Below are 13,755 nucleotides of genomic sequence, written 5' to 3'. Positions count from 1 at the left end.
TTATTTTCCTCTTTTACAGATCTATGATGCAGAGTATAAGTTTTTCACCAATGGAGAGAAGATGACAGTTTTGATGGAAATCTACCCGATGAGCAGAACTGAGACTTTCCGGATGGAGAATGGCACAGATAAAGTTTTAGAGATACACGACTTTAAAAATGTAAGTCAAGAAGGAACCTGCTCAATGCAAAAACTTCACATGTAAAAAAACATTATCTTAAGTTTATGTCCTTGTAGCAGTTCATTTTAGTTCTATGATTTGAAACGAATCCAGCCCTTAGCTCAGTTTTCATTCTGTTATACCTTTTTTTTTGCACTGTGTTTGTTCTCTTTCAGGAAATGTCATTCTTTTTATAAAGGTCATAATTTACAAAGCATAGCTGTCCTCACTGTCTAATATGAATCCATTACAGATGAGTATTTGTAACAAATTCTCAAAGTACATTACCGGTTCCGGCAAAGGGCATTGCAAAGTGACACGCTATGCTCTCAAGATAGAACACATTTGCATAGCTGGTAATAGCATGCTATAGTTTCCTGCATCATTCTTTATGTATTTAGGCACTGATTATGTCAGTCATGAAAGAAGGTGTTGTTTTCCCTTCTTTTGTGGCGATGAATCTGAACCCAAAGGGAAATGGATGAGTTCTTCTGAGCTGAACCCACATTAACCTCTTCTGATTTTCCATTTAGTCCATAAGCTTGCCCATCCCCAAAAGTAATTAAGGTTATTAGGTAAGTAGAGCATTCAGTATGTCTTCAAACAATTCTTTAGTTACCAACACACTTGGAAAGTTCTTGTCATCTATTTCTTTTTTTTTTTTTTTTTAAATATCATTAAACACTAAAACAAATACATTTGTATCTTATAACATCCTAAATCCCATCTGGACAGTATATTTATGAATTAAAAAGGCTAAAACTGAACCAAACTGGAAAGGGTATAATGATATTCTTAGCAGAAGGCCATCTGTCTAATATGAGAGGGCTGGTTGGTTAAAGCTACAGTCTGTACTACTTTTTAATCGTACGCACATTGAGCAGGCAACAACAAATAAGATGATGTCACTGCATTTTTGTTTGGTTTCACAAGGTACTTCAGATCTTTTGTGTACTTTTCATTATATTTTGTAAACTTGATGTTTGGTCTTTTGAATTGTAACATCAGATAAGATGTTAGTCCCTTAAATATTTCTTATCCGCTGCAGTAAATTTACTGCCAATAACAGTCAGTCCTTGAGCAATTACTGCTCACAGCAGCACTACTAACAAGATTCTTCAAAGTATTCACTTGCTTAGCTCTTGGTTCTGTTGCTTCTTCATTGGGTCTTATTTCTAGATTTCCCTTCATATTTTTTTGACTAACATATTCTGTTCCATCTATTCTTGGCACTTTTTTCTAAATAAAAAAAATCACTTATGTTTTCATGTTGCCTGTCTGTGCAGATATCTCTCAAACCATTCAACCTTCAAAAATCAAATTTTTGGGATAGGTACTGTAGATCTAAAACAGGGCTTCCCAAACCTGTCCTGGGGACCCCCACAGCCAGTCGGGTTTTCAGGATATCTGCAATGAATATGTATGAGATTAATTTTGATGTCCTGAGTCTCCATGATATGCAACTTTAGCTCATGCATATTTATTGCGGATATCCTGAAAACCCGACTGGCTGAGGGGACCAGGACAAGTTTGGGAAGCCCTAATCTGAAACTTTTTGTTATCTCTTCTGCTTTAATTAACCAATTGTTGGACTGGGAACTGGCTCGTGCAGTTGAGCATGGCATGTGATGAAAGGCTGCAGTCTGCTCAGTGCAGTGCACCCAGGTGCTCTCCCCCAGCGTGCTCCTAAAAATGTATGATAGATTTCACTTATCCAGGAAAAAAGGAAACAATTTGTTTTGCTGCTTGAGGATTATGTAATACACTCGGTTAGGCTGCTGAATTGCAAACTGGATATAAATATAACAGATGAGGCCAAGCACCAACATGATTCATCACACAGAAACTTAAAAGTGGCATGCTGGCCATAATATTGACATTCCAGTGTGACTGAAATCATTTCAGGTAATGCAGGGGGTTGATTTATGTTTATAAGAGCCTTCTGATTCATGCCATACTTCTGCTGTTGCCTAAGTCTCTTGGCCAGTGATGTTTCAGCTTCTTCTTCAGAGCATCCTATTTGCTTCTTCTTCAACAGCCATCTGCACTTCTTTGGACATTTGTTTCTCTACGGTTTTCCATGCAATTGTAATCAATACTCAGGGGTAAGATATTCTGTTTTAAGGTTTCTTTAACAAGTGGTTGATTGAGTGGTGCATTGAACCGTGGGTAAAAAAGCACTCAAAAGAAAGGGTGACCAAGTTCTTTCGTGGCAGCACTAAATGATGTTCCTCCAGACCGGGGAATAATCTCAGACACTTCCAAAACTGGCCTGACTTTCATTTACATTCGCGATTACTCACAGGTTGCTCCACGGGAACAATTGAGTGAACAAAGCTCACGGAAAGCTGTGCTGAGCTTTTGGGTTCCGTTTTACAGTTCTAACATGTCAAGTTCCTACTGTTCATTGTAAAGGCCATGCCTATTTTATACTTTGGTTATGTTATATGTAAACCAATGCGATGTGCAAACGGATGTCGGTATATAAAATCATGCAAATAAATAAATAAATATATATATAAGTTTTTAGATTTTGCTTTCCAGATTCCATATCGTTGCCTTATAGCTTAAAGATTTCAAATCCTTCTGTTTCTCCCAGCCATTATGAGGTTACAGATCTCACCAATACCTCTCCCAAGGTTTATCTTAGTATAGGCTTCCCTTAGAGCTTTGGGGATCACGGTTCTCACACAGAGGCTGTTATACTAAGCTGTGATAAAATGGGCCATTATCACACATTAATTAAGGTGCAATAACAGCCCATGTTAATCACAGGCAAGTCAATTAGTGGATAAATAGCACATGTCAGGTTTAAGAACATAAGAACATAAGAACATAAGAAAATGCCATACTGGGTCAGACCAAGGGTCCATCAAGCCCAGCATCCTGTTTCCAACAGTGGCCAATCCAGGCCATAAGAACCTGGCAAGTACCTAAAAACTAAGTCTATTCCATGTAACCATTGCTAATGGCAGTGGCTATTCTCTAAGTGAACTTAATAGCAGGTAATGGACTTCTCCTCCAAGAACTTATCCAATCCTTTTTTAAACACAGCTATACTAACTGCACGAACCACATTCTCTGGCAACAAATTCCAGAGTTTAATTGTGTGTTGAGTAAAAAATAACTTTCTCCGATTAGTTTTAAATGTGCCCCATGCTAACTTCATGGAGTGCCCCCTAGTCTTTCTACTATCCGAAAGAGTAAATAACCGATTCACATCTACCCGTTCTAGACCTCTCATGATTTTAAACACCTCTATCATATCCCCCCTCAGTCGTCTCTTCTCCAAGCTGAAAAGTCCTAACCTCTTTAGTCTTTCCTCATAGGGGAGTTGTTCCATTCCCTTTATCATTTTGGTAGCCCTTCTCTGTACCTTCTCCATAGCACCTAATATGGAACCCAACATCGTGTAATTATAGCATGGGTTATTTTTCCCTATATGCATCACCTTGCACTTATCCACATTAAATTTAATCTGCCATTTGGATGCCCAATTTTCCAGTCTCACAAGGTCTTCCTGCAATTTATCACAATCTGCTTGTGATTTAACTACTCTGAACAATTTTGTGTCATCTGCAAATTTGATTATCTCACTCGTCGTATTTCTTTCCAGATCATTTATAAATATATTGAACAGTAAGGGTCCCAATACAGATCCCTGAGGCACTCCACTGTCCACTCCCTTCCACTGAGAAAATTGCCCATTTAATCCTACTCTCTGTTTCCTGTCTTTTAGCCAGTTTGCAATCCACAAAAGGACATCGCCACCTATCCCATGACATTTTACTTTTCCTAGAAGCCTCTCATGAGGAACTTTGTCAAACGCCTTCTGAAAATCCAAGTATACTATATCTACCAGTTCACCTTTATCCACATGTTTATTAACTCCTTCAAAAAAGTGAAGCAGATTTGTGAGGCAAGACTTGCCCTGGGTATGCTTATGTTTCTCACGTGAATGGCTCTGTGTTGTCATTTGTGTGATTTAACATGCATTATTTTGCAATGCAAACATAGGTAATGAGCTGATTTACATAACTATATAGTTCATTACCTATTTTTTCAAATATTTTTCAATATTTGCAATAGCTAAATAAGCACTAAAATAGCAAATAAATAGGATAGCATGTGTTATTTGCCAATTTAACACATGTTAATGTATTTGCAACATCAGCACACCTTAATATAACAAAAAAAATTATTAAACATCTTACTCCAACTTCAGATAAACTAGAGAAAATGCTAGGATTTTAAAGCATGTCATGGAGATGGGGGGAATCATGTGATGCAGTGAACTGAGATAATGGGGTGTTAGGTAGGCTCTAGCTCCATCCTATGGATTTTTTGACCATTGGGGACTGTGTAATTTGGCTTTATGATGTCTTTTGCGGGTGGGCTGATCATGAAACAAACAAAAAAAAAGACGAGATGCAGCAAGCAAATTGCAAGATGGTGGATATGAAAGCAGATGACGTAGTAAACAGGGATGCCAATAAGGCCTTGATTTCAATGATAGCCAGCTCAGTGGTCACAGCTTTGAAAACAGATGTTGACATGTCCACTCATAGTTTAATGTGCTTAATATTACCATAGTTGAGATTGGCGGATATATGGATAATGTGGAACAGTGCATTTCAATGGGAGTGTAATGGTTTGTGGGTTTGTGGACCCTTGGCCCGAGGTGGGAGTTGTTACCACCTGTGGGGAGGAGCCCCACAGGTCCACACCATCAGTAGGCGGTCAAGCACAGTGGAAGCTCTGGATGAGAGTCTGTGGGGATGTCCCAAGGAGAGGGGTAAAGATACAGCAAGGAGGGACCCCCACAGTAGGCAGGTAGGCTGGAGGTCAGTACCTGGGCAGAGACACCCGAAGGGGGTGGCGCTAGGCAGACCCAAGGAGCGGGAAGCGCGAGACAGGATGTGCAGGAGGTATACTGTAGAGGCAACCCCGAGGGGTGGAGCTGCGTAGTGAGGGAGGTACTGATGCGATGACATAGGCTTCCCCGCGGAGCAGGGAAGCCCGGGTCAGGTCTCCAGGTGATGACGTAGACAAGCCCGAGGAGCGGGCAGTGCCAGCAGGCACCAGTGGTTGCACAAGGGTACTGCCCCGAGGAGCGGGGAGGCACAACAGTCCCTAGTTTTGAATGTAGGCACTGCCCTGAGGAGCAAGAAAGCACTGACAATCTCTGGTATGGAACGTAGGCACTGCCCCGAGGAGCGGGGAAGCATGGAGATAGAACTCCCAAGTGGTGAAGGCGTTCCCAGAGGCAGCCCCGAGGAGCGGGGAGCCAGCAGACTAGGAATTCTGGAAGGCGCAGGGCCAGCCCGAGGTGCGGGGGAAGCAGGAGACCAGGTCTCCATAGAGAGCGCACGCTGGCCCCCGAGGAGCGGGTACCAGCCAAGTCCAGAGTCCATGTAGGGTCCGATAACGTCACCACAGGTCCAATGGAGACAGGAGCTCGTAGAGTAGCGATGGAACTCGTTGCCAAGTTGGCTAGCTGGGGGCGAAGGCGGAGCTTAAGAACCCAGATCCCATAACATCATCAATAAGGACGCCCTCGAGGTTCCTGCCGTAACAGCTTCAAAAGAGGGCCCGGTGGCGCACGCACCAAGGAAGGCCCACAGTTGATGTGGGTGGCGGCGGCTTCCCGACTGCCACGAGGGACCATGGGGTACGCGGCGGCAGAGGCTAGCCCCCGCCGCGAGCAGGCCCGGAGAGGGAAGCAGGACGGTGCAGGACGTGAGCCATCTGCGACCAACGGTCATAACAGGGAGAAGATGAACTACTTGCACTACAGGCAGAGTTTCATATAAAAAAAAAATAGGTCAAAAGATGGATGAAAAAATTGTCAATTTTGAAAATAGATTGTGCCACAATAATCTGTGTTTTGTAGAAATAGATGAGAAAGTGCCAGACTGAGTTGGTATGCACCTTAGAGACACGGTTTCCTGCTCAGTTAAATTTACCAGAAATAAATAGGAAATTGCTGTTTGAGCGGTCGCACAGATTGGGAGCCAAGCCGGCAGACTTAAACAAGGCCCCAGTGGTAATAGCACATGTGCTCAATTAATGTCACAAGACTTTGATTTTTCAATGCTACAAAAATCAGGATTGTGTTTCCATGTGAATTTCTATTTCAAGATTTCTCTAACAAAATTTCTGTCAGGAGATGGGAATTCTCCCCACTTTGTGCCAATTTAGCTAACACTAAAATCTCAATTTGTCCTCCAGTATCCTGCTCAGCTGAAGTTTTGGCACGGGGGCCAGATTCTGTGGCAGATGCAAAGTCCTTCATTCAGTCATTGAAGGAGCTTGCTTGACAGCATAATATAATGCAGTGTGTTGTATTATGGCAAATTAAAATAGAGGATGATCTCCTTGCTGCTTTAACAGTTCAATGGTTTGAATACGTAGTTGGAAAAGATGTTTCACTAATTGTGTTTTTATTAGGTTTTTAAAAGTTTGCACAGTTAGACTCATATAATTTGTTTGTAATTTTTTCTTAGGGGGGAGGCACCCGAACCCTCACAAAAAGGTCCTATGCCATTGCTTGATGGCTTCCAACTTCAGTTTTTGATATGTCGGTTATTCTTGTTAGAGATATACCAGTTTGGTCTGTACAAGAATTGTTCGTTGGGGAAGGAGTGGAGTGGGTGGGATTGTGAGGAGCACTCATGGTGATTTAGGTGAGAGAGAGAGATGACGTTACCGGTCTTCTTTTTTGAGATTGTGTTATCATTGTTTTTGTTGATGTGTTTATGTTTGCTTAGACTGGGAGGCAGCAGGCAATGCAAATGTCTTAAACTTTTTTCAGTAATGTTCTGGCTGGTGTATTATGGTGACCCATGTTAAATATGCAACATGGACTGTGGCTGGCCTTAATACTTCGATTATAAAAGAAAAAGCTGTATTCCATCTGGCAAGGTTAAGAGGGCAAATAGCTCTGTTTCAGGAAACTCATCTTACTGATTTAGAGCATACCAAGTTGAAACACAGATGGGTTTCCCAGATTTTCTTTGCTTCAGGAACCACTAAAAGTAGTGGGGCGGCCATTTTAGCACACAGAGGTATGGCATTTCATTTAGAAAGGACTATTTCAGCTCCAAAAGGTTTATTATCATTTACGGTCAACTCTGTGGCAGACCAGTAATTATAGCCTCAATTTATGCACCAAATAATTATTCTCAACTGTTTTTTATGAATATGATCTCTTCAGTTTTAACCTTTTGGGAAGCTCCAATTATTATTGGAAGAGACTTTAATTGTGTAGTGGATCTGAGTTAAGATATGTTTCCTATTTCCTCACAAATTCTTATGGGAATAGACAAATGTATATCATTCTTAAGTAACCAGCTGAAAGTTCTTGATGTTTGGAGAATTTAAAATCCTATGAATACTCAGATTTCTAGGACACATGAAACACAGTCGAGGATAGACTATGTTATGGTCTCTAAAATCCCTTTTTCTAAAGTTTGCCAATCAAAGATTGAATCATTGGTTATTTCTGATCAGGTGCCAGTCGCTTATGTTATTAAAACTGGTCTCTGTATAGGAGAGAGGCTTTAGAGAATGCCTTTATGGCTAAGTCACAATGACAACTTCAAATAATTTCTAAAAGAAAAATGGAATTTATTTGCTAGTCATAATTGACAACACACCAACAAATCTGTCTTCTACTGAGAGACTGCTAAGTGCATTCTCAGGGGGCAAATTTTCAGTTTTGTTATAGCAAAATGGAAATCTCTATCCAAGAATATTTTAGGTTTAGAGGGCAAGTTAAATCAACGTAAAAAAGAACTGACACAGCATAATTCAGCAATAGTTAGAATACAGTTAAGATTCAGTATCTTCTAAACAGCTTGATACGGCAAAAAGCACAATATTCATTGGTTTCATACAGGCATAACTTTGTTCTTCATAGGGATAAATATGAGAGGTTATTAACACAATTAGTGAGATCTCATGGGGGTTCCAAATTTATTCTAATCATTAAAGATATTCAAAGTACACTTTTACATTCTCCTCAGAAAATTTGTGATCAGTTTTGCAAATTTAATAAACCTCTCTATACTGCAGAAACTGAAGATTTACAAATGAGAAAGACATTTATGGAAGGCTTGAGACTATCATAACTAAACCCTTTTCAATTACAAAACTTGAATGCCCCAATCTCAAATCAGGAAATTCTGCAAGTTATTGGGTCTCTACCGTCTCTCATGTCATGTGGTTCTGATGGATTAAATGCCCCTTCCTCCCATTCCCATGGTTCCGAGAGGTGAATGCCTAATCAGTTGCAGCCATATGTCACTTCTTTGATATTTAAAAAGTAACATCTCCACAGAACATTCCCTCACCTCCTTCTCCTTTTCCTCTCACTCTCCTCCCCCCACCAGTTTCCCCCTCCTTCTCTAACCTTTCTATCCCTCCCTCTTTTCCTCCCCAACCTATTCAAGAACCAAATAGGAATCAAGGCCAGAGATGTGCATTCTTTTATTAAAAAAAAAAAAAAGAGTTCATTTTTGTTTCATTCATATACAAAATTCTTCCTCAGAATGGCTTGAGGGTGCCCATGAATTTAAATGAAAGTTTTTGTCTCTTTTGTTTGTTTCCCATTCAAGTCTTGTCTAGCTGTGAGCAAACAAACTTTGCAACAAACTATTGCCTGTGTAACATCACAGCATCCTGGGAACTTAGGAAAGACAAGTTAGTAAGAAGACCAGATGGAGGACAAATCATGGTGAAGCATCTTTTTAACTAGCCTATAGTTGTTATCTGGATTGAGTGATGCTGATGTCCTCCCATTGAAAGGTCTGAGCATGTACAAGAAAGTCACTATTTCCTCTCTGACATTTGGAAGAGAAAGTTCTATTTTTTGATAATCTCTCTGAGAGTTAAAAAACTGCTTTTAAAAAGTTGGCTTTGGCACTGGTAAAGGGCTGTTTCTGATTTTCGCTTTTGCAGTGGTATCACTCACTGTAAGAGAAAGACAGAGGTAGTAGCACTGCGGGGGGTTTTTTGTTCACTAGAAAGGAAAAGAGAGTAGAGATTGAAGTAATTATTTTATCTCTGGCTGAGTGTCTAGTGCAGTACAGTGAGGTTAGCACACTGACAAGTGAAGATTAAGAAGAATCTTGCCAGGCTGCCAGCCTTGTTCTGTTTAGCTTTCAAACAGATAAGTGTGTGTGAAAAAGGAATCAATCAGCAGTTTACTGCACAGCAAGCACACAAATACACTGCATGGTTATTACAAGGAACAATACAGGAATTCCGGTATATAAAAAAAAAAAATTAAAAAAATAAAAATAAATAAAAAATATGTATGTGTGTGTGTGTGTTTGTGTGTGTGTGTTAAAGAGAAAAAAACATTTCTGCACACGGTAAGATGGTACTATGAGTGGTAGTACAGTATCAATAAATAAATTCCTGTATGATATCCAAATCACCCAATAGGCACTTCAAATTCTAACATGTCACTAACAGGAAAAGGCAGAGGAGGGAATGGCAATCTTGGCAGGGATAGAGCCAGCCTAATAGCAGTCCTGTCCCTAAACTGAAAAGATACTTTTTTAGCCACAGAATGGCAAGAGTGGAAAGCAACTCAAGGCAAAAGCAATTGAAATTTGGAGAGTATGTGCCATCACTGCCTGTTCCTTTCCTTCTTGTTTTAAAATAGAAGAAACAATGTGGGAGAGCCATTAAAGGCTGGAAGTAGTAGGGCAAGGGCATGGACTGGTGCAGTGGATGTGCAACAGCCAAAATCAGCAGTGCACTTCTCTAGATTTGTTACTGCTTCTGAGGCAATGGAGGCAATATTTTCAACAGCTGATTCTGAGGAAGAATTTTGTATGGGAGTCCATGAATCAGAAATTGAAACAATACTAGATGAAGAAAAGTTTAATCAGTAATGTCTTAGCCTCCAGTGCGGAGATAGGGAGATAGATGATACTAATGGTGTTGAGAGCAACCCCAGGAAAAGCAGGCGGCTCAAATAGAGCACTGAGAGGATCACCTTGCTGGTAGCTGAAAAGAATCACTAAGTTTTGCTTCGGAAATTTTCTTTTTTAAAAGTATCGGGGCAAAGTTAACTATTGGGGAATATTATTTAGTGTGTTTGTGTGTGTTGTGCTTTTAATAGTCAGTAAGGCAGCGTATAAACAGAAGTTAGACTGTTTGTATTTGGCAATAGTGAACATAATATGATCAAAATTTGAATTAATGACTTGAAGGGGGGCAGTGCAAATCCACGACTCTTGTGCTAAACTTTCAAAAGAGAAACTTTGATAAAATGAGAAAAATAGAATAAAACTGAAAGGAGTAGCTACAAAGATAAAAGGTATGCAAGAGGTGTGGTCATTGTTAAAAACTACCATCCTAGAAGCACAGTCCAGATATATTGCACACATTAAGAAAGGTGGAAGGAAGGCAAAATGATTACCAGCATGGTTAAAAGGTAAAGTGAAAGAAGCTATTTTAGCCAAAAGATCTTCATTCAAAAATTGGAAGAAGGATCCAGCAGAAGAAAATAGGATAGAGCATAAGCACTGCAAGTTAAATGTAAGGCATTGATAAGACAGTCTAAGAGAGAATTTGAAAAGAAGTTGGCCATAGAAGCAAAAACTCACAGTAAAAACATTTTAAAATCTATCCATAGCAAAATGCCTGTGAGAGAGTCAGTTGGACCATTAGATGATCGATGGGTTAAAGGAGCACAGAGAAGATAAGGCCATCGTGGAAAGATTAAATGATTTCTTTGCTTCGGTGTTTACTGAAGAGGATGTTGGGGAGATACCTATACCAGAGAAGTTTTTCATGGGTAATGATTCAGATGGACTGAACCAAATCACGGTGAACCTAGAAGATGTGATAGACCTGATTGACAAACTGAAGAGTAGTAAATCACCTGGACCAGACGGTATACACCCCAGGGTTCTGAAGGAACTCAAAAATGAAATTTCTGACCTATTAGTAAAAATTTGTAACCTATCATTAAAATCATCCATTGTGCCTGAAGACTGGAGGGTCGCTAATGTAACCCCAATATTTAAAAAGGGCTCCAGGAGCGATCCGGGAAACTACCGATCAGTTAGCCTGACATCAGTGCCAGGAAAAATAATGAAAAGTGTTCTAAATATAAAAATCACAGAACATATAGAAAGACATGGTTTAATGGAACAAAGTATGGCTTTACCCAAGGCAAGTCTTGCCTCACAAATTTGCTTCATTTTTTGAAGGAGGAGTTAATAAACATGTAGATAAAGGTGAACTGGTAGATGTAGTGTATTTGGATTTTCAGAAAGCGTTGACAAAGTTCCTCATGAGAGGCTTCTAGGAAAAGTCAAAAGTCATGAGATAGGTGACGATGTCCTTTTGTGGATTAAATGGATAATTTTCTCAGTGGAAGGAAGTGGGCAGTGGAGTGCCTCAGGGATCTATATTGGGACCCGTATTTTTAAATATATTTATAAATCATCTGGAAACAAATACGATGAGTGAGGTAATCAAATTTTCAGATGATACAAAATTATTCAGAGTAGTTAAATCACAAGTGATAAATTGCAGGAAGACCTTTTGAGACTAGAAAATTGGGCATCCAAATGGCAGATGAAATTTAATGTGGATAAGTGCAAGGTGATGCATTTAGGGAAAAATAATCCATGCTATAGTTACACAATGTTAGGTTTCATATTAGGAGCTACCACCCAAGAAAGAGATTTAGGCGTCATAGTGGATAACACATTGAAATCGTCAGTTCAATGTGCTGCGGCAGTCAAAAAAGCAAACAGAATGTTGGGAATTATTAGACAGGGAATGGTGAATAAAACAGAAAATGTCATAATGCTCCATGGTGAGACCGCATCTTGAATACTGTGTACAATTCTGGTCGCCGCATCTCAAAAAAGTTATAGTTGCGATGGAGAAGGTACAGAGAAGTGCGACCAAAATGATAAAGGGGATGGAACAGCTCCCCTATGAGGAAAGACTAAAGAGGTTAGGACTTTTCAGCCTGGAGAAGAGACGGCTGAGGGGGGTATGATAGTGTTGTGTCCGTCGGTTCCCAACACCCTCTCTCCACCCTCCTTACCTCTTTGGTGCCTCCCTCTTCGTCCGCGGGAAGATTGGCTGTCACGGCGTCCTTCTGCCGAAGTCCTCCGGCATCCCTGGACCGGCTAAACACTGCAACCCGTCATGTTTCATGGAGGCCTAGGGGCGCGCACACGGCGCAGCCTCGACTGAAGTACCTTCGATGGCGCGAACCTCAGGAGCGTCCCCTGAGATGACGTCACCCTCAACGGATATATAAAGTCTTAGAATTTGCTAACAGATTGAGTTAGCAAGGGTTGGGTTACACTACCTAAGCTACTCTGCCTCCTCGGACTTACCAGGGGTACCTGCTCCTCGGGAGCCTCACTCTCTCCTTTGTTTTTCAGGTGACAGTCTGGAACCAGTACTCGCTCCTCGAGGGCCCTTGTTCCCAGACTTGCTCCGTATTCTCTTCTGCCTGGAAGTCATCACTGCCAACTACATCAATGAGTTACTATCGCTCTCTCAGAGCTTTCCCTGGAATCAGGTACTCGCTCCTCGAGGGCCTATACATTCCAGCTCCTGGGCTTCTATGAGACATTGTGTGAGTGCTACCATCAGGTTCGGTACATGAACTCTGCATACCCTGCCTACTCACTATATTTCAGTTTGTCTAAAGCTCAGCTTCCAGGGATCGCTGTTCCAGTATCTGAGGGACTACAGCCCAGCCGGGCATTCCAGCTCACTACTGTCACCTCTGGTGATTCAGTATACTGCCTAATAAAAGAACTAGTGTGTCTCTGTCTTTATATTCTGAGCCTGACCGGTGGCACCTCTCGGGATCTTCCCCCAGGGGGCTTGGTCATCTGCCACTGGTCCAAGGATCTACCCACAACTCTCCTAAATAACAACAGATTGCTAACTCCCTAGCAGACTGCTAACTCCTAACAGATTGCTAACTCCATCGATCCAGCTCAATGCCTTGTAGGCCATAACGGGCCTGGCCCAGCGCATTGTGGAGCAGCAAGACGCCTTGGAGAAACTTACTACAGCATTTCATCAGCTACACACACAGAAGGTTCAAGGCACAGCCTCCAACCAAGAAGGTCAGTCACCGGAGGTAACTTTGAAGACTGCTGTACCACTGGCGGCTCCAATCTGCTTTTCCGGAGAAATCCAGAAGACCCGGGGCTTTTTGAACTAGTGCTGCATGCACTTTGCCTTACAGCTGTCTCTATTTCCTACAGCTCTCTTCTGCCCAAGACTACCTACATCCTTTCATACCTGGATGATAGGGCCTTGTCTTGGGCATCTACCTTGTGGGAATGCAAAGACTCCATTTTGCAGGACATAGAAGGATTTATGGACTTATTTAAATCCATTTTTGATGACCCTGCTTGAACGTCTGTAGCCGGTTATGCTTTAGTGGATTTGAAGCAAGGCAACAGATCATTGGCTGAATTCGCCATAGAGTTCAAAACTCTTGTGGCAGAACTCGGCTGGGACCCCAAATGTCTCAAGACTCTCTTTTGCAGAGGCCTGGATAACCGTTTAAAGGATGAGCTGGCTGCTCG

At 41.2% G+C, this 13,755-nt stretch overlaps 1 protein-coding gene across 5 annotated transcripts in view; it reads left to right on the top strand.

Annotated features, from left to right (window-relative positions):
- TNMD (tenomodulin) overlaps window positions 1–13,755 on the top strand; it is a 204,720-nt gene that overhangs the window by 99,680 nt on the left and 91,285 nt on the right. For all 5 annotated transcript variants that reach the window (XM_029607431.1, XM_029607430.1, XM_029607434.1 and 2 more), the window contains one exon: window positions 20–160. In XM_029607431.1, the coding sequence (XP_029463291.1) occupies window positions 20–160 (141 nt within the window). The remainder of the gene's footprint in view (window positions 1–19; window positions 161–13,755) is intronic.

The sequence above is a fragment of the Rhinatrema bivittatum genome, chromosome 6 (genome assembly GCF_901001135.1).
Source record: "Rhinatrema bivittatum chromosome 6, aRhiBiv1.1, whole genome shotgun sequence".
In the NCBI taxonomy this organism is placed as follows: domain Eukaryota; kingdom Metazoa; phylum Chordata; class Amphibia; order Gymnophiona; family Rhinatrematidae; genus Rhinatrema; species Rhinatrema bivittatum.
Note: the sequence above shows the minus strand (reverse complement) of the source record. Positions and strands in the feature narration are given on the sequence as shown.